Source organism: Crocuta crocuta, unplaced genomic scaffold (genome assembly GCF_008692635.1).
Source record: "Crocuta crocuta isolate KB4526 unplaced genomic scaffold, BGI_CrCroc_1.0 scaffold971, whole genome shotgun sequence".
In the NCBI taxonomy this organism is placed as follows: domain Eukaryota; kingdom Metazoa; phylum Chordata; class Mammalia; order Carnivora; family Hyaenidae; genus Crocuta; species Crocuta crocuta.
The window spans coordinates 166,028-185,780 of NW_027527401.1; the positions used below are offsets into that span (position 1 = coordinate 166,028).

The 19,753-nt window shown below is 67.5% G+C and overlaps 1 protein-coding gene across 1 annotated transcript in view; it reads left to right on the forward strand.

Annotated features, from left to right (window-relative positions):
• The window catches only part of NOTCH1 (notch receptor 1), a 41,201-nt gene that overhangs the window by 12,239 nt on the left and 9,209 nt on the right, over positions 1-19,753 (forward strand). The window contains 24 exon segments of the mRNA XM_077753125.1: positions 4,230-4,492; positions 4,952-5,137; positions 5,140-5,253; positions 7,158-7,280; positions 7,726-7,959; positions 8,298-8,453; positions 8,661-8,846; positions 9,108-9,221; positions 9,957-10,070; positions 10,239-10,277; positions 10,316-10,441; positions 10,972-11,164; positions 12,324-12,469; positions 12,621-12,734; positions 14,306-14,425; positions 14,692-14,844; positions 15,341-15,569; positions 16,113-16,314; positions 16,867-17,020; positions 17,119-17,303; positions 17,807-17,939; positions 18,253-18,510; positions 18,584-18,696; positions 19,238-19,752. Of these exon segments, the coding sequence (XP_077609251.1) occupies positions 4,230-4,492; positions 4,952-5,137; positions 5,140-5,253; positions 7,158-7,280; positions 7,726-7,959; positions 8,298-8,453; positions 8,661-8,846; positions 9,108-9,221; positions 9,957-10,070; positions 10,239-10,277; positions 10,316-10,441; positions 10,972-11,164; positions 12,324-12,469; positions 12,621-12,734; positions 14,306-14,425; positions 14,692-14,844; positions 15,341-15,569; positions 16,113-16,314; positions 16,867-17,020; positions 17,119-17,303; positions 17,807-17,939; positions 18,253-18,510; positions 18,584-18,696; positions 19,238-19,752 (4,170 nt within the window).

A 19,753-nucleotide genomic window follows, 5' to 3' on the forward strand; every position in this document is an offset into this window, starting at 1 on the left:
TTGAGCACAGCAGAGGCGCTGGCAGAGTCCTAGTCCCCCCCGCCCCGTGGACAGGTGTCTGGACAAAGTCCCCTGCAGGTCTGAGAGGAACCTGGGGACTTTGGGGGGGGCAGTGCCCTTGCCCCAGGTCTCACCTTTCCTGGGGGCTTTGTTCCCCAGAGCTGAGCTGTCCCTGGCTGTTCCCCGTGGGAAAGGCCCCCAGCTCCACCCCCCTCCCCAGGTACAGATTTGGGGAGGCCCCCGCCTGCAGGCAGTGAGCAAATCAGCACTTAGCAGGCAACCCCTCCTGGAAGATGGGGGTTCCCTGCTGGGGTATGGGGGGCCTGGGACTGGCCTCTGCCCAGGGAGGGGCTGAGGTTCCGGGACACCCCCAAGCCTTGCCCAGGGAAGCACTCGGGCCCGTTGACCATGGCTCCAGGCCCCTCGTACTGCTCCTGAATAGCCCGGAGAACGGTGTCCTGATGGCTGTGGCAGGAGATGCGCCCGGAGCGGCCTTCCCGGCCACACCTGGGGGTGGGGGAGGGGTGTCTTCTGCTCAGCACAGGTGGAGCTGGTTAGGGAGGGGATGGCTAATTACATCCAGGTGGCTCCTTGCTGTAGGGACTTGGGCTGCCCAGTGGGGTGGGCAAGGCCGTGCTGTGTTGGCCTGGAGCCCTGGCAAGGTGAGTCAGCTGTGTGCAGGGGGAGCCCTCGGGTCCCCACAGACTTCCTCCAGCACACAGGCTCAGCTGGCCCAGTAAACCTGTTCCCAGGAACGCGGTAGGTAATGCAGAGATCAAACCCAGCGCTGCCTGCAGTGAGTCCCCTCTGCCCGAACGGTCAGGTTGCCGGGGGAGGGGCACGTGCAGTCCCCTTGACCCCCCCACCCCTGCTGCACTCATGGGAAACTGAGGCCCCAGCAGGCAGAGTGGGATGGAGAGCCCCTCCTCCACCCCCCACCCCCCAAAGTTCCTCTGCTAGAGCTACGTTTCAGCTGTGCCCCCAGGAGGCACCCCTCAGGTTCCCCCTGCGGACAGAGGAGGGGTGCCACCTCAGTGCCCCCCCCAAAGCTGGCCGGGGCGCCGGGCCCACGCTCACCCCTGGACCACAGGCTCCTCTAGGGCAGCGCTGAGTACAATGCTTCTCACGACTTAGTGCCTCCCTCTCCCCTAGTTTGGGGCAGAGGGAGCGATCATCTGTCCCCTGGGGGTGGCAGATGGCCGCTTAGCTTAGAAAAGAAAACAGCACAATTTAGAATTAGTCCCGGGTGAAAGGTCGAGGCAACGTCTGCCTCCGGATGCTCCCCGGACTTGCATTTCTGCAGAGCAGCGTTGGCGGGCGGGGAGGGCGGGGGCCAGCACAGTGCAAATACCAAGGCGGGAACAAAGCGGCCGCCGCTGCCCGCTGCCGGGCCACACGCCTGGCAGCCATTTGGCGCTCCTTGCGGGGCAGGGTGTCTGCCGGAAGCTGGGCCCCCTGGAGGCCCCTTCCGCGGCCCTTTCCCTGGAGCCCCCAGGTAGCCCGTGGGACGGGAGGACAGGCAGGTGCGGGAGCAGACGCTGGGTGGCCTCCCTGAGGCGGGGCGTGGGCCGGGCAGGGGACCCGGGCGTCGCTTGGGTCGCTCAAGGTCCTGAGCTGGGGGGCCCCAGAGGCCCTCAGGACACCCGAGGCCCGCTGTAGGAAGCCTCGCAATTTCAAGGCAGGTGTCGGGTACAGGTTTCCTCACCAAGCCCCGTGCCTGTCTCCACCAGGCGCCAGCATGGAGGACACACTGGCCACGTCCAGGCAGGGGCCTCATGGTCCCTCCTGCCCCCTGGGGAGTCTGGGTGTGTGGGTGGAGGGGGGGCCCCAGGTGTGCGTCCCCGGGAAGCAGCATTAGGGCCAGGTTGGGAGAGAGGCGCACGCAGGTGCGGAGGAGAAAGGCGGCCTTCGGGACGGGCCCAGACGTCTGCACTGGCCTCCAGCCCGGACGCCGTGCGGGGCTCGGTGCTTCCTCTTGGCTCAGGCTCCCGGCCCAGCCCCTCTTGTACCTCGGACCCCACGCCCCCACACAAAGCACCTGCCTCTACTGTTCCATCTCCAGGGGCCGCCCCTCCCTGGCGGCCCTGCGGGGCCTGTGGCTGGGGCGCTGACGGCCGATGGCGGCCGCGGGACTGGGCGGCGTGCCTTCACGGNGCTGCCGCCCGCGTCCCCGGCCACAGGCGCACCTGCTCCCCGGCCAGCCTTTGTCCACACTACCGACGCCTGATTTATTGACGTATTTTCTCTTGCTGGCCCAGCATAACCCAGCCTCATCGTCTGGGATATGGCCCGTCTAGGTGGGTTCTCCCACGGGGGTCCCCACTCGGGGGTCAGGTGGCTGGGGAGCGAGGGCCTGTCCACGGGGATATTGTCCCGTGGCTGAAGGGTCTGGAGTGGGCGTCCGGGCAGAGCCTTTTGGTGCATCTTGGGGCGCCCAGCGTCCCGACAAGTTAGGGGTTGGCTTGGTGGCCAGGGAGCCCCAGGGACACCCCTGGAACCACGAAGGCCTCCCTCCCCTCAAGCCAGCAGGGCTCAGAGAGGGAGAGGGTGGTGTGGATAAGGCGGGCTCCCACCCGGCTTTGATGACCAAGCGCCCTCTATCCAGTACCCTCCCCCGTCAGTGGCTGGGAAAGAAAAAAGAGCCTTTTCTCCAAGTGGTGAGCGGTGGCCAGCGCCTGCCTGACAATGGAGGGCATTGATAGAGTGGGGGAGGCGCTGCCTTGCCCCCCATCCCCCACCGCTGCACTGTGAGCCCACAGCGCCACTTGGGCCGGGACCAGGTGCTCTGTAACTGGATCCCGGTGCCCCCTTCCCCAGACTCCTGCAGTGTGGCCGTGCAGGGGTGAGGGCTCCTGGGGTCTGTGCCTCTCACGGGAGGGAGCCAGCCGGCCCCACTGCCTCCTTCCCCAGCAGGCTGGGCAGGAGCCGCGTGGCCCCAGCCTGAGTTCCCTCCTTGGGGCCCCGGAGGCGACTTGTTTTCTTTAAGCCAGTTGGTTTGGGACTTTTGGCTTCTGACAACAGATGGTGGGCCCCGGTGTCATCCTCGTCGGCCTCACCCAAGCTGTAGCTACAGAGAAAAGCCTTCAGGGAGACAGATGCCTCCCAGGCATGCAGACCCCGAGACCCCAGCCCCTCACACGGCCACCCCACCCATGCAGGTTTAATTCCAGCCTCTGGGGCAGGAGAGGGGGGGCAGCGAGGACGGGCAGGCTGGTNTTCGCCCCTGGGAAGAACCATGCCTGGCTGGTCCCAGAGCCTTTGCTGAGCTTTTCCCTCAGTACAAGGCCACAAGGTGACCTCGATGGGCAATTTATGGCCCAGGCTCCAGAAGCTGGATCAACAGGTGGCAAAGGGGGGCCCTGGGGTGGGGCGGCATGTTCTGAGTCCCTGAAAAGAGCCCATGAGAGCCCTCCTCCTCCCCCGTTCATCTGCTCCTGTTGGGGCCTCAGCAGCGCATCCTGGGGCAGGGCACAGACCCGGCAGACCCCTATGCTCCCACGGCTCCCCCGCCCGGCTCGGCGCGCCAGGAGCTCAGGAAGGATGCTCCTCCCAGCACACCTTGGTTTCTCTTGCTGGGAAATGGGTTTGTCTGCTCCCAGCTGATGTTGCTTGGACGATGTACAGACTTGATCCTGAACAGGGAAACCATGTCTGGGGTAGTGAACGAAGAAAAGCTGAGGGGCTCAGCTGGTTGAGCGTCCGACTTCGGCTCAGGTCATGATCTTGAGGCTTATGAGTTCGAGCCCCGCGTCGGGCTCTGTGCTGACGGCTCAGAGCCTGGATCCTGCTTCCGATTCTATCTCCCTTTGTCTCTGTTCATGCCCTGCTCTGACTCTCTCTCAAAAATGAATGAATGTTAAAAAAAAGAAAGAAAGAAGAAAAGCTGGGAGCTCTTTTATTGCCCAAATAAGGCACGTTGGTTACAGAACTTAACAGCTTAAGGAAGAGCAGTCGAGCCCCCAACAGGGTCCCTGTGCGCCCCTCCCCGGGAACGGCGGGCGCCCCCTCCCCGGGAACGGCGGTGGGGCTGTGTGTCCCCTTCTTGGTGGCCACACAGATGCTCACGAGGGTTTTGAAATCAAGCCCAGCCTGGCAGAGCCTTCTAGTCTCCAGCCCATTACTCCAATTAACATAATCATTCTTTTTTATTGAGGTGAAATTCACTTAGCACAGAGTTAACCACTTTAAAGCGCACAGTTTGATGGTGTTTGGNGCTGTGTGTGCCGCAGCTGCAGCGGGGCCTTCGCGGGCCAGCGATGCCAGGCGCCCAACCCCTGCCTCAGCGCCCCCTGCAAGAACGCCGGGACGTGCCACGCGGTGGACCACGGCGGCCTGGTGGACTACGCCTGCACCTGCCGCCTGGGCTTCTCCGGGCCCCTCTGCCTGACGCCCCGGGACAACGCCTGCCTCGCCAACCCCTGCCGCAACGGCGGCACCTGTGACCTGCTCACGCTGACCGAGTACAAGTGCCGCTGCCCCCCGGGCTGGTCAGGTGAGGGCCCCCGAGCCCTGGCCTGCCCCCACCCCAGAGCCCTGACGCGCTGGAGAGGGTCTAGGGCCTTCTGCAGTCTGTGACCTCCTCCCTCGAACCCCCGGGCCCCTTTCTAGCCCTGAGGTCCGCTCCAGGGTCCCGACTGCTCCCTGCCCCTGGGAGGAGGGGGCCCCGTCTGGCCTGGTCCCCGGGGGTGTGCCGGCCCTGCATCAGGAGCTCTGACCACAGGGGCGCAGAGCCGCCGTTTTCTAAAAGAACATGAACTCAGGAGGGGACACCCTGGGTCTGGTCTCGAGGCCACCTCCCCCCGCCGGCCGTGTGTCCCGGGAATGTCGTCCCCGTCTACAGGAAGATGGCCCTGTCCTGTCGTGGGGGTCCCGGCAATTAAAGAGACGGCTTGTTAGGTCCATGCTGGGCTCCGTGGCACCGGTGCGAGCCCTGCCCCCCCTCGCCCCCCAGGGAAGATGTGCCAGCAGGCCGACCCATGTGCCTCCAACCCGTGTGCCAATGGCGGCCAGTGCCTGCCCTTCGAGGCCTCCTACATCTGCGGCTGCCCACCCGGCTTCCACGGCCCCACCTGCAGGCAGGACGTCAACGAGTGCAGCCAGAGCCCCGGGCTCTGCCGCAACGGCGGCACCTGTCACAACGANCCGGCCCCCACTGCGAGCTGCCGTACGTGCCCTGCAGCCCCTCGCCCTGCCAGAACGGGGGCACCTGCCGCCCCACGGGGGACACCACCCACGAGTGCGCCTGCCTGCCAGGTACCGCCCCAGGGGCCCGGGGGTGCGGGCCGGGGCATGGGGGGTACGTCCCGGCACACGTAGGACAGCAGGCGGGTCTGGAAAGGGGGTACCAGTGAGGAGGAGCCTGGCATAGTGTCCNTGCCAGGGTCCCCGGGTCCCTGCAGCCCCCAAGGCGGGTACCTAGGTGAGCCTGGCTGGACAGGGGTGCCCTCCCTGGGTGTTCCCTCCACCCCGCAAGTGCCCCTGCCTTCGTGACCCCCCAGCTGTTTGCCGTCCTCCAAGCGCCCTCACCTTGAATTCCCCGGAACCACGTGCAAGTTAGGGAATGAGGCGCAGCTGCAGGGACATCCTTGTTTGTGCCTCCCTGGGCCTCCTGTTTCCCTGTGGTCAGGTTGCTGCCCCCCCCAGCCGGTGGCCTGTCTGCCCTGGATGTGGCAGCCGGCGTGGGGCAGCCACCCCTGCTGGTCCCCCAGCGGCTCCACTGTCCCTGCTGCAGGGCTGGCCTTCCACGGCAGCTTCTGAGTCAGTTCTGCTGCTGCTGATCTAAAAACACTAACCCTGATGAGAGGCGTATACACTTCTGGGGTCAGTGGGGTTTGGGTCCTGGGCGTGAAGGGCCCAGCCGACCCTGGGGTGACGTGACGGGGGAGGACTGACCCGGTGGCCCCTGCAAAGGGGAAGTGCCTGCCCGCCCGCCACTCAGCCTAGGGCCTTGTCACCGCTTCAGCCAGCTTTGAGCGCAGACTCGAAGGGCGTGTGTTTCCTGGGTGTCGCTGGGCATTCCCCTTGCCCCCTGACCACCCCAGTGCCGCTGCCTGGCCAGCTGTCCTTGGGGGCTGAGAGCTAAGCCCACCCGCCAGGCCCAGGTCTGGGTTCCAGGTTCCGATGCCTTTTTGCTGGCCCGGCGACCTGGGGCCTGGGACCTCGCATCCGGCCGCACGTCTCAAGAGAAGCCTGCTCTCCGGGGGCCTAGTGAGGGCTGGAGGCTGTGAGCAGAGGGTACCCCGTGCGTGGAGTTGGGCCAGCGGGGCGAGGTTGTCCTGCTGAGGGCCAGCCCAGCTTGTGTGCCGCACGGCACTGTGGGAGACCCTCGGAGGTGTGGGGGAGGGCGAGGTGCGCTCAGGGCCCCTACAACACACGCGGACGTCAGAACTCGCGCTCCGGGCGCTGATTTGGGGTTCACCTTCTCAGACACTGTCCACTGTCCACTTGAGCTTTTCCAGGCCACCTGCTTTCCCCCCAGGGCATGGGTGGGGCGGGGGGCCCTGAGGGAGGGGATTGGCTCCCCTAGGGCAGGAGACAGGTTCAAAGGCACCCCGGGAGGGGCATTAATTAGTAACTGGCTGTAGGTTTGGGCTCTTGCCAGGCGCACCTTTCTTGGTTGATGATTGAACCGGCGGGAGTTGAGCGGGTTAATAGCTGACTGGTGTGGAGGCGAGCTGACGGAGGTTGGCCCGGCCTGAGAGGGAGAAGCGGGCACCACACCTCTGTTCCTGGGAAGCTGAGGGCACGTGTCAGCCCTGCCTTCTCTGGGCCTCTCCTGGAGCCCTCCCTGGCCGCGGGGGAGTCCCCCTGGGGGTTCTGGGAGCCCCAGGGCCTCACCCGCTCACAGCCGCCGCGGGGAGCCTCCAGAATCCCATGTCCCCAAGTCCCTGTCTGTCCCGCGGGCCCTTTGCATGATGATTCCTCAGAGAGGAACTTGTCACCTGTGGGCTCTGGAGGCTGGGGCCTGGTCACACAGGGAGCAGGGCGAGTGGAGGAGGGGCTCGGACCCCGAGGACCCCCCGGGCGGTGGGCATCCCAGAGCAGGCCCCAGAGGGGCAGCGGAGGGCCGGAGCAGGGTGTCCTGGGTCCAGCCAAGAAGACGCTGGGCGAGCGCAGACGGGCAGGGCCTGACCGGGCTCCGGCTCCCCGTGCCGCAGGCTTCACCGGCCAGAACTGCGAGGAGAATATCGACGACTGTCCCGGAAACAGCTGCAAGAACGGAGGTGCCTGCGTGGACGGCGTGAACACTTACAACTGCCGCTGCCCGCCCGAGTGGACAGGTGCTCGCGGGGGTGCACGCGGGGGGAGCAGGCGGCGGGGGCGCCCTCCACCCGATTCACTGCCCGTATGGGGAGCCTGGCCCAGGGAGGGTGGCGTGACCCGGGGCAGCCTGCCTGCGACCAGGGTCTGAGGCTCCCACTCCACCGTCAGCTCATCTTTGCGGGCCGCATGTGGCCCTCAGGCAGCCCAGCGCCATGATCGGGTCCCCTGGGTTTCGGCCAAGCCGGGGCTGGCGTCTGGGGCTGGCAGACAAGCGTGGGCCCCCTGGAGCACGGGTGCCCACGGCAGAGCGATGGGGCCAGAGCCCGTCCAGGCAGGGGGGCCAGGGGCACAGGGGATACAGTGGTCTTGGCTGTGGTGGGTGGAGGAGTCTGCCCAGGAAGGCTTCCTGGTGGAGGGGGCCCTGCACCTGGTGGTCAAGGCATGACGGGCTGGCCCCCGCAGGCCAGTACTGCACCGAGGACGTAGACGAGTGCCAGCTGATGCCCAACGCCTGCCAGAATGGCGGGACCTGCCACAACACCCACGGCGGCTACAACTGCGTGTGTGTCAACGGCTGGACGGGGGAGGATTGCAGTGAGAACATCGACGACTGCGCCAGCGCCGCCTGTTTCCACGGCGCCACCTGCCACGACCGGGTGGCTTCCTTCTACTGCGAGTGTCCTCACGGCCGCACCGGTGAGCGCCCAGCAGAGGGGGTGGGGCTGCCCGGGGGGGGTGGGTACAGGGGACGCGGCACCCCCTCTGCGGGCTCCCCGGCCCTGCCTGACATGTGCAGCCTCACTCGGGTGCGTGGCTGGCGGCTTTTGGAGCCTGCAGAGGAGACCTGGGGAGGGGGTCCTTTCTGGAGGGAAGGCCGGGGCTGCCTGGGGCAGGCCTGCTGGTGACGAGCCCCCCAGGGTGGCCTGAGGGTCGTGGGCCCGACAGGGCCGCTGGGCAGCCCGTCTCTGTGCGGTCGGCCGCCATCCCCAGGCCAGGAGAGGCCATGCCCCGCTGACCGCCACCGCCCCACCCAGGCCTGCTGTGCCACCTGAATGACGCCTGCATCAGCAACCCTTGCAACGAAGGCTCCAACTGTGACACCAACCCCGTCAACGGCAAGGCCATCTGCACCTGCCCCTCGGGGTACACGGGCCCGGCCTGCAGCCAGGACGTGGACGAGTGCNCGGGGCGTGCGGGGGGGGGCGGCTGGGGAGGCTGCGGGGAGTAGACTCTGTCCTCAGAGGGTTCCTGGTCTGACAGGGGAGGCATGACCCCCCCCCCAATGGGGAGGACTGCCAGTCCGATGGGGGAGGTGGGCTTGCCCCAGACGGTCCGGTGGTTGGACCTGAAGCAGCCTCTCTCACCGGTGCCGCACACCCACCCCCGGCCCCTACCAGGCGCCAACCCCTGCGAGCACGCAGGCAAGTGCATCAACACGCTGGGCTCCTTCGAGTGCCAGTGTCTGCAAGGCTACACGGGCCCGCGCTGTGAGATTGACGTCAATGAGTGCATCTCGAACCCGTGTCAGAATGACGCCACCTGCCTGGACCAGATCGGAGAGTTCCAGTGCATCTGCATGCCTGGTACGTGGAGCCAGCCCCCTGCCCATCGGGGTGACCCCCCTGCAGCAAGCACCCAGCCTCCATGCTCGCCCAGAGAGCAGCACCGGGGCTTGGGGAAGGGGCCCGGGAGGCCAGGGGAGCCAGGGGAGCAGGTACGGAGGGTGCCGGCCGCTCGCCTCCGCGGGCAGCTGGAGCTGGGCGTCACTGTCTGCCCCGAGCTGCGGCGGGGGGTGGCGGGGGCTGTGCACGGANCCTCCCCGCCTCCCCGCCTCCCCCCACCAGGCTACGAGGGCGTGCACTGTGAAGTGAACACGGACGAGTGTGCCAGCAGCCCCTGCCTGCAGAGCGGCCGCTGCCTGGACAAAATCAACGAGTTCCTGTGCGAGTGCCCCACAGGTGAGGCCCGCCTCCTGCAGGGCCGCCCCCCGCCCCTCCCCCTCCCTGCGGGCAGGTGGGCCGGGAGCTCTGACGCTCCTCTAGAGGCTCCACACGTGGCCCTGGGCCTGGGCCTGGGCCTACAGGAGCCCCTTTGCAGGCCCCCAGGGGCTGGGCTGCAGGGACTTCGCTTCAGGAGGGGTCAGGCTGGGTGTGAGGGGGGCCTGGGACCCAGAATCTCCCTGCTGCTGGGGCTCCCCTGGGGAGAAGGGCACCCTGGAGCAGGCTTATACTCCCCAGACCCTCGAGGCGCTTAGGTGGTGAGGAGATGCAGCCCAGCCCTCCGGGGCCCGCAGCCGGGAGGGAGTCCGCGTGCCGCACGCTCCCCGCCTCTGCGCGTCCGCCGTGGACACGACAGGAGGGCTCCAGGAGCCCCGGCAGGAGGGTCTGTAGATCCAGGGGTGCCGAGACTCGGGAGGCGCCTGCAAGGTATAAATCAGCCATCCCGGAAGCCGAGTGGGGGGCCTCAGGCACCGCCCCGCACGGCCGGGGCCACGGCAGCTGGGGTCCGAATGAGGAAAGGCCGCTCCTAAGGGGGCCCGGAGCTGGAAGGGAGCGCGAGGAGACCTGAGGAGCGCTACTGAGCCCTGGCGGGACGTGCTCCGGGGAGGAGCTCCCCGCTCTGGTCCGGCGGGGGCTCGGCCGCGGGGCCCCTGGCACCCACGGCGTCTGACTGCGGCCGCGTCCCCGCTGCAGGCTTCACCGGGCACCTGTGTCAGTACGACGTGGACGAGTGTGCGAGCACGCCCTGCAAGAACGGCGCCAAGTGCCTGGACGGGCCCAACACCTACACCTGCGTGTGCTCAGAAGGTGCGGGGCCGGTGGACAGAGGCCAGGCGGGGTCTGGGGAAGGGGCGGTGGGGTGGGGTGGGTCCCATGATGAACGGCACACTCCCCCCTCCCCTTCGGGGGACCCCAGGTGTGGTTGGTGCTTCTCCAGAAGTGGCCACCCTGAGTGCCCTTGGCCTTGCCCCACAGGCTACACGGGGCCGCACTGCGAGGTGGACATCGACGAGTGTGANGGGGTGTTGGGGGGCCCGGGAGCTGACCTCCAGTGCTGCCGCCGCCAGGACCCAACTGCGAGACCAACCTGGATGACTGTGCCAGCAACCCCTGTGACTCGGGCACGTGTCTGGACAAGATTGACGGCTACGAGTGTGCATGTGAGCCGGGCTACACAGGTGAGCGGCCCTGGGGCCCGGGGGCCACCGGCGCTCTGTCCCTCCCAGGCCTCCTCAGGCCCGTGCCACAGGGGCCGAGGTCAAGGTCAGCGACTCAGCCGGGTCCCCAGGTGGGCAGGATGGTGCAGGCCTCCACTCAGGGCCCAGCTCTCAGGCTGCCAGCCGTGGCCGGTTGTGGCAGAGACCACGGGAGGCCTGGGGCTCCGACCGGGACCGGGACGGGCACCCTCCAGCCTCTTGTCCCTGGTCAGGGCGGACTCCTGGGCACGCGTCCTGTGTCTGCCCTGGAGGCGTCTCTGGGCCGCTCTGGGCTGGCCCCGGCCTTGAGCCTGGGGCGCCTGGGCCCATTGGCTGGCACTGCGCTCCCTGGTGAAACCCCCGCTTACCGCAGAAGGACCTGGGGACGGGGCTGGGTGGTATCCCTGGTCCAACGGAGAAACTGAGGCTCTGAGGGCCCAGAACTTGCGCATGAAGATCCTCTCTCCTGGCGGGTCCAGGGTGGGTACCTGAGCCTCCCTCCCTGCTTACAGGGAGCATGTGCAACGTCAACATCGACGAGTGTGCGGCCCACCCCTGCCACCACGGAGGCACCTGCGAGGACGGCATCAACAGCTTTACCTGCCGCTGCCCCGAGGGCTACCACGGCCCCACGTGCCTGTCCGAGGTCAACGAGTGCAGCAGCAACCCCTGCATCCACGGCGCCTGCCGCGACAGCCTCAATGGGTAGGTGTGGGCGGGGGCCCTGCCCCAGGAGGGTGGCCGGCCAGTGAGCGGCCTGCGCAGAACCTCGGGTGGGCAGGCATGGGTGCCGCTTGCGGGCAGGTGCTAGCAGGGCCCTCCCTGGCTCCTGGCGTGTGCCCAGTGTGGCCACGAGTGGTCACAGGGCCCGGGGACACGCTCGCGTGTGGACAGCAGCCAGCACGTGCGTGCGGCGCCGGCATCTACCACATCCTTTGTCCTGGCTGCTCAAATGGCTTGCACACCGTAGAGGCGTAAGGGGCAGTGTCAACCACACCTGGGTCCGTGTTGAGGCGGCGGCCAAGGTCGCCTAAAGATGGGGGCCTGGGGGCCAGCAGCGTGATGGCTGTACGCCACCTCCCAAGCAGGCGGAGGGGCTGCAGGTGGGAGTTCATCGGCCACACCTGTGTCGTGGAGGCTCCGGAAAAGCGCTAACTGGTGGTGTTCACCCAGCTTCTGGGCCAGGGCCCCCCGGAGGTGCTGGGAGGGTGGCGCCCAGAGCACGGGGCGCCCCTCGCACATGCCTTGTCCCCTGTGTCTCTTTCTGGGTTGTTCCTGAGGTTAAACTTCTGTACTAAATCCCTGGACCCCTTTCCTGAGCTCCGCAAGCCGTTCTAGCAAGCGGCCGCCTGGAGGACAGGATCTGGGGAGCCTGGTCACAGCTGGCTGGCCCGACGTATGGGGGAGAGCCCGGCCCGTAATGGGCGTCTGACGCGGGCACTGTGCGCGGGTCTGGGCCCTCCTCCCGGGCGTCTATCCCCAAAGTGGTCACAGGACACCCAGGTGCCATCCTGAGCTGGGGAGACACCCCTACACGTGGGGAGGGCAGCGCGAGGGTGAGGGCGCAGAGCCTGGTTTCTGGCACTTCTTTGTGCCGAGCGTTGGGCCACGTGGATGGGCTGTTGACATGGGCGGGGACCCCACGCTCTGTGTTCAAGGCCACATGGTGGCTGAGTGAGGCGCCGTCCCCGACGCGGCGTAACCAAACGCGTGCCAGTGTCCTGGGGGAGGCGGGTGCCGGCGTCCCTGTGGGAAAGGACCCCCGGGTGGGAGTGGGTCGGCCCCTCCGTGCCATCAGTCCGGGGGACGGTAGCAGGGCCGGGAGCTCGGGCACACGTGGACGGCACCGTGGTCGCCTCTGCAGGTACAAGTGTGACTGTGACCCCGGGTGGAGCGGGGCCAACTGTGACGTCAACAACAACGAGTGCGAGTCCAACCCGTGCGCCAACGGGGGCGCCTGCAGGGACATGACCAGCGGCTACGTGTGCACCTGCCGCGAGGGCTTCAGCGGTGAGTGGGGCCTGCTCGGGTCCGGGTCCCTCCCCCGGGCGGGGCTGGCGCTGGGCTCTCCCTGCACTGCAGGGATGGGGAGGGGCCTGCGGTGGGGCCCCTTCGGAGGCCCTGGGGTGACGGGCACGCCGACCACCCGCCCTCTCTCCAGGTCCCAACTGCCAAACCAACATCAATGAGTGTGCATCTAACCCGTGCCTGAACCAGGGCTCCTGCATCGATGACGTGGCCGGGTACACGTGCAACTGCCCGCTGCCCTACACAGGTGAGGGCGGGCCGGGGCCACACGGCTCCGTAGCCACGCCCAGAGGCCCTGCTAACCACACGGAGGCTGGGGGCTGGCCACATTCGGGCCTCGCTCCGCAGGCGTCCTTGCCAAAGTCACACATGGGTATATAGGACGCGGGCGGCAAGCTTGGTACGAGCGTGTCCCAAATAGGCGGTTTGACCGGCCCGCCTGGGAGGGGTGGGGGCGCTCTACCGCAGAGCCAGGAGCTGCGCCCGGGCTGCCGGCCTCCGAGGCCCAGTGTCCACGCTGCGTGGGCCCCTGGGGCCCGGGCTCCCCACCCCCCCCTTGCTGGCCAGGCCTGAGGGATTCCTTTGACGGCGGCCCTTCTTTGTGTCGGGAACAAGGAGCCCTCTGTTAGCGCTGAGCAGAGGCGGGAGGCGTTTTCCTGGGCGTCCCAGCGTCTGCCGTCGGCCCCGCCAACGGGATTGCAGGAAATGGTCCCCTCGGTGGAAGAGATTTGCAAAGTGTTAAAAAGCAAAAGTGCGCAACCACTGCTGCCACCGGGTCCCACTGGGAGTAGGCAGAGGGCGCTGCCCCCAGGGACGGCCTCGGGCCTCCGTGCTGGTGAGCCTAGAGGTCCGGAGAGAGCCCTGGGCGGGGGGGCCGTCTGTGCTGGTGGCTCCCACGACACCAGGCCGCCTGTGGCCAGAGCGGTATTTTCTGTGACCAGAGCAGGGGACCTGGGTTTTCTCTCCAGCGCTGGTGAGGCAGCTGGAGGCCGGTAGCCGCCCAGGGGCCCTTTGCTTGGGGCACACGGGTCCCTTCCAGACACAGGATCGGGGGCTGGCGGGGCTGGTGGGGAGGAGCCGGCCTGTGCTGACCTGCTTCCCGTCTGCCCACTTCCTGCTTCCCTCTGCACAATTGTCGGAAACTCTGGCGAATTTCCTGCCTGCCTAGGTCACCGTGGAAACAGATAGAAAGAAAGGCCCTGGAAAATCGCACCAGCAGGCCAGGGAGATAATGGGCTGCGGGGAAGATAGCGCTTCCTTTCTTCCCCGGGAATCGGCCCCGCAGCTGTAAACAGGAAGGCTGTCCACTGGGCTTTCATGGAGGAAAGTCGCCCGGTGTGACCCGGCTGCAGAGAGGCTCCCTTCCCCGAGCCGGGGTCCTGCACCAGCGGTGCTCCCTGCCAGGGAGGGGTGCTCGGGGCCGGGGCTCCTCCCCTGCCGTCCGGCCTCTGCTCGGTGGCCTCCGTGACCGGGCGCTGGCCGCCTGTGGCCCCGGAGCCCTGGGGAGGAGCTCAAAGGCCTCCAGGAGACCAGGAGAGGGTGTGAGGCTGGGAACAGGCACTCCCGCAGGGTCGAGGCCCAGGCCGTGTCCTGCAGGGACAGGTTTGGAGCCGAGTGTCCCCCTGGTTTGGGTCCTGACTCTGCCAGGAGCTCGCCCACGGTCCCAGGTGCAGCCCCATCGCCCGCCCGCCCCATGGGGCCAGTCAGAGGGGCTCTGGCGGCTCAGAGGTCCTCACGGTCCCCGATGGGAGGTGCCGTGGGGTAATGACCCCCTGGGCCAGGCTCCCTGGGTCTCAGCGCTGTCCCCCGTGTCCTCAGGAGCCACGTGTGAGGTGGTGCTGGCCCCGTGCGCCCCCGGCCCCTGCAGGAACGGAGGCGAGTGCCAGGAGTCTGAGGACTTCGAGAGCTTCTCGTGCGTCTGTCCCACAGGCTGGCAAGGTGAGGCCTCCTGGCCCTGCAGCCCTGCCTGGGCTCGTTCCCCTGGGGGGGGGGTCCCCGTCTTTGCGGGCTGCAGAGCCACCTGTAGGGGCTCTGGAAGCAGAAACGGGCCTGGCGGGGCCCTGCCGCCCCGAATTTCTGTCCTCTGCTTGGCCCCAAACTGGGGGGTTGCAAGTCAGAGACCCTTCCTCCCTGGGGTGTCCCCAGGGCACTGTCCTGGGGCAGAGGAGACGGGGGCCGAACCGTCGCCCCACCTCCTCCCCCAGGACAGACCTGCGAAGTCGACATTAACGAGTGCGTGAAGAGTCCGTGCCGCCACGGCGCCTCCTGCCAGAACACGAACGGCGGCTACCGCTGCCGCTGCCGCGCCGGCTACACGGGGCCCGACTGCGAGACGGACATCGACGACTGCCGACCGAGTGAGTGGCCGCCCGCGCCGCACCCGCTCGTGCTCTGGGCCCTGCCGTTTCCCGGGCAGGCGGCCCCCTGGGGACGCGCCGGGGGACGCACCCAGAGCACCAAGCGCTGGGCTCGGTTGGAGGAAGCACGGCGGGGGGTGTGCTTGCCGAGCTGCGGGCCCTGTGTCGACCAGGCGGGTGGGTAGTTCTGGGTGGTTCCGGAGCCCTCCGCCCCCCACCCCCGGAGCACGGTGCCTGGCGCCATCCAGCGTGCTCTTATCGGCCCTTGTCATGACTCACCAGGGAGCAGGGCTCTCGGCCCCCACGCTGGGTCGTAGGACACTGAGACCCAGACACGGGCACCAAGCGAGCAGGGACGTGATGACACCAGCCTCGTCGGTGTGACTGTCAGGCTTATGCCTCCTGCCCGTGCCCTGCAGCCTGGGGCCCAGGAGCGAGTGGGGGAGCAGGTGGGGGAGCCGCGCCCCGCCTCAGGCCGGCCTCTGTCCCCCCCCAGACCCGTGCCACAACGGCGGCTCCTGCACGGACGGCATCAACGCGGCTTTCTGCGACTGCCTGCCGGGCTTCCGGGGGGCCTTCTGCGAGGAGGACATCAACGAGTGCGCCAGCAACCCCTGCCGCCACGGGGCCAACTGCACCGACTGCGTGGACAGCTACACCTGCACCTGCCCCCCGGGCTTCAGCGGGATCCACTGCGAGGACAACACGCCCGACTGCACAGAGAGGCAAGGGCGCTGCCTGGGGCGGCCGGGGACGCAGGCCACGGGGGCCGGGTGTCCGGCCGGCTGGCTCTCACCGCCCACCGAGTCAGACGTTGTTCGTTGTGTCGTAAGAGCCTTTGTGAGGTGACCGGTGTGGGGAGCAAGGGCCCTTGGCGGTCTCTCCTGAAGAACCGGTGTGACCCCTTCTGTAGCATCAACTCTGGGATCCATCTTGCTTCCTTTTTTCCCTTGGCTGCCAGTAAGCTCAGCCGTCCTGTGCTCGCTGTTTCTGACATGCTGGCCTCCCACATTGTCCACGCAGACTGGTTTCCTCCTCGTTTTACCTAACTACTGCGCACCCGCGTGTTAGAAAGCTGGGTGTGACTTGTAAAGGAGGCACGGGAAGTGGGCGTAAGGTGCCCAGGGGTGCAGGCCCTGTGTCGGGGCCTCCCCGAGGTCTCCGGGCTGCCCCCCGCCTGTCCTAGCCGCAGCCCGAGCCCCGGGGAGGCCTCTCGGGCAGGGTCCCGCACGCCCCTCACCCTCCTGCCGTTGCTCGCTCCCCTCCAGCTCCTGTTTCAACGGCGGCACCTGCGTGGACGGCATCAACTCCTTCACCTGCGTGTGCCCGCCCGGCTTCACGGGCAGCTACTGCCAGCATGACATCAACGAGTGTGACTCCCGGCCCTGCCTGCACGGCGGCACCTGCCAGGACAGCTACGGGGCTTACAAGTGCACCTGCCCGCAGGGCTACACGGGCCTCAACTGCCAGGTGCGTGCCGGGCCGCGGGGGCGCCCGGCCTCCCCACACCGCCGGGGGACCCGTGAGGCGAGGGCCGGGCCGGGAGGGCAGGACCCCCTCGGTCCCACAGCTCCGGGGATCTGGAGTGCCAGCCCGGTGCCCGGCCCAAGGCCACGTGTCACTTGGGAATCAGGTGGGGAACAGGGCCTCTCGGGTTGGGAGCAGAGGTTTATGCAGCGAGTAGCAGGAGGGGAACGTAGCTGAACGCCGGTGTTTTTCTGGAAAATACGGAAAAGTATCGAAGCCTTGCCTTCACTGAAGATTCTCACACGAGATCTCTTTTACAAAAACTTCCAGAGAGCAGCTTACTTGCAGAGAGAAGTCTTTTCAAGGACGGGCAGCTGTGCTCGGGATTCGCTGAGGCCCCAGCGCCAGGCTGCTCCTGGGCGGAGAGGGGGGGTGGCCCCTAGGCCTCAGTTTCCACTTCTGTAGGATGGGCTCACAGCAGACGTGCGTCCCGCACGGCGGGTGGGGTCGGTCCAGGTAGGGAGTGTAAACCCGGGTGACTCCCGCCGTCCCCAGAACCTCGTGCGCTGGTGTGACTCCTCGCCGTGTAAGAACGGTGGCAAGTGCTGGCAGACCAACACGCTGTACCGCTGCGAGTGCCACAGCGGCTGGACCGGCCTCTACTGCGACGTGCCCAACGTGTCCTGCGAGGTGGCCGCGCAGCGACAAGGTAGCCCCGCCGCCCCGCCCAGGCCTCCCTGCGCCCGCTGGCTGCCCACCCTCCGGGGTCAGGATGTCTGAGACCCTCCTCCCTGTGCGCCCCCCCAGACATCAACGTCACCCACCTGTGCCGGAACGGGGGGCTCTGTCTGGATGCGGGCAACACGCACCACTGCCGCTGCCAAGCGGGCTACACGGGCAGCTACTGCGAGGACCAGGTGGACGAGTGTGCACCCAGCCCCTGCCAGAACGGGGCCACCTGCACCGACTACCCTGGCGGCTACTCCTGCGAGGTGGGGATCCGTCCTGGGGGGCAGGGGGTGTCTGCTGTGAGCGGCATTGTGTGCCAGGCCCCAGGGTGCAAGCAGGTGCAGCAGGGAGGACTAAATCCACAGATGCAGTCCCAGTAAGAGAGGGCAGTGATAATCAGGGAAGACTGCCTGGTGGAGGTGTCCCGCGGAGTGGGGCGCCTGGAAGAGGAAGAATATACCGAAATACGGGATGGGGCTTCCCTCTGGGTCCCCACCCCCAGAGCTCTGTCTGTGGGCTCAGCGGATGCCTGCCCTGGGCCTCCACCTCGTGTCCACAGGACAAGCTCTCACCCACGCTCTGGGCAGCTTAGCAGAGTCGGATGGGCAAGGGTCTCCCTCTGGGCCGATGAGGCGTGAGGAACTCAACCTTCTCTGATCAGGAGGATGGCTTGTGTGGTCCCATCAGCCTGCATAGGGTGTAGAGGGCCGCATCTCAGCCGCCCACTGAGCCACAGGTCCCCCCCCCCATCTGTTTCCCTGCACAGTGCGTGGCCGGGTACCACGGGGTGAACTGCTCCGAGGAGATCAATGAGTGTCTGTCCCACCCGTGCCAGAACGGGGGCACCTGCATCGACCTCATCAACACCTACAAGTGTTCTTGTCCCCGGGGCACACAGGGTAAGGAACAGCCTCGCCCCGGGGCTGGGCCCAGGGGAAGGTGGGCGGGTCAGACACTGGCCAGAAGCACCCTCGACCCGTGCAAACCTCCCCTCTGCCTCGTGGGGGCAGAAGGCAGGTGTGGGGCTGACGGAGGGAGGAGCCAAGGCAGGGAGCCCAGCCAGAGCACTGTCCTGGGGCTGCAGCGCGGGGCGTGGCCCTGTCGCCAGCGTCGGCTCTCTGAGTGGTCCCGTCCTGGCCGCTGGCCGAGGGGAGCGCCCTGAGGAGGGAGCTGGGCCAGCACGGGCCCCTGACGGCATCCGCGCTTCTGCAGGGGTGCACTGCGAGGTCAACGTGGACGACTGCAGTCCCCTCATCGACCCAGTCTCCCGGGGCCCCAAGTGCTTTAACAACGGCACCTGCGTGGACCAGGTGGGCGGCTACAGCTGCACCTGCCCACCCGGCTTCGTCGGCGAGCGCTGTGAGGGGGACGTGAACGAGTGCCTGTCCAATCCCTGCGACGCCCGTGGCACCCAGAACTGCGTGCAGCGCGTCAACGACTTCTACTGCGAGTGCCGTGCAGGCCACACTGGTGGGTGCCGCGGCAGGGTGGGGCAGAGGCCGTAGGGGCTGGGCAAGCCCCTCACAGCTGCTCTCGTCCCCAGGACGCCGCTGTGAGTCGGTCATCAACGGCTGCAAGGGCAGGCCCTGCCAGAACGGGGGCACCTGCGCCGTGGCCTCCAACACTGCCCGCGGGTTCATCTGCAAGTGCCCGGCGGTAGGTGCAGCCGTGGGGGCTCCTTGGTCTGCGGGTGGCAGGAGGGGGCTCCCTCGATGCGTCCACATACCACGCGCCAGAGGGCAGGGGCGGGCTGGAGCTGGGCTTCGCCTTCTTGGAGCCTGTGACCAAGTGTTTTCGGTCACAGGTTATTTGCAGAGCGGTGTTGGGTTTACAGAAAGCTTGTTCAGGGACTGGCCACGCCCCTTTGTGCAGGCGCCCAATTTCTGGTTTTAGCACCTTGGCTTCTCCCGGTAGGGGTTATAGTGGGGAGCCAGCACGGGGAGAAGTCCGCGCTGAGCGCTCAGGGTCACTCTTGGCGGGTGCGAGCTTTGGGTTCCGACGGATGCCGTGTCACATGCTCGCCGGCGCCGTGCCCAGCTGGGTGCCTCTGTGCCCGGAGCATCCTCCCCCTTCCCGGGACAGGCTGCGTGCCCTCTCCCAGACGAAGGGGGAGGGGCAGTCAGCACCGCCGGCTCGGGCAGGGGTCCCCCTGACGCGTGCACCCCCCGACGGTGCATGCGGCCGCCTGTCCCCGCAGGGCTTCGAGGGCGCCACGTGCGAGAACGACGCGCGAGCCTGCGGGAGCCTGCGCTGCCTCAACGGCGGCACGTGCATCTCGGGCCCGCGCAGCCCCACCTGCCTGTGCCTGGGCCCCTTCACCGGGCCCGAGTGCCAGTTCCCGGCGGGCAGCCCCTGCGTGGGCGGCAACCCCTGCTACAACCAGGGCAGCTGCGAGCCGGTGCCCGAGAGCCCCTTCTACCGCTGCCTGTGCCCCGCCAAGTTCAACGGGCTCTTGTGCCACATCCTGGACTACAGCTTCGGGGGCGGCCTGGGCGTCGACATCCCCCCGCCGCAGATCGAGGAGGCGTGCGAGCTGCCCGAGTGCCGCGAGGAGGCGGGCAACAAGGTGTGCAGCCTGGGCTGCAACAACCACGCGTGCGGCTGGGACGGCGGCGACTGCTCCCTCAACTTCAACGACCCCTGGCAGAACTGCTCGCAGTCGCTGCAGTGCTGGAAGTACTTCAGCGACGGCCGCTGCGACAGCCAGTGCAAC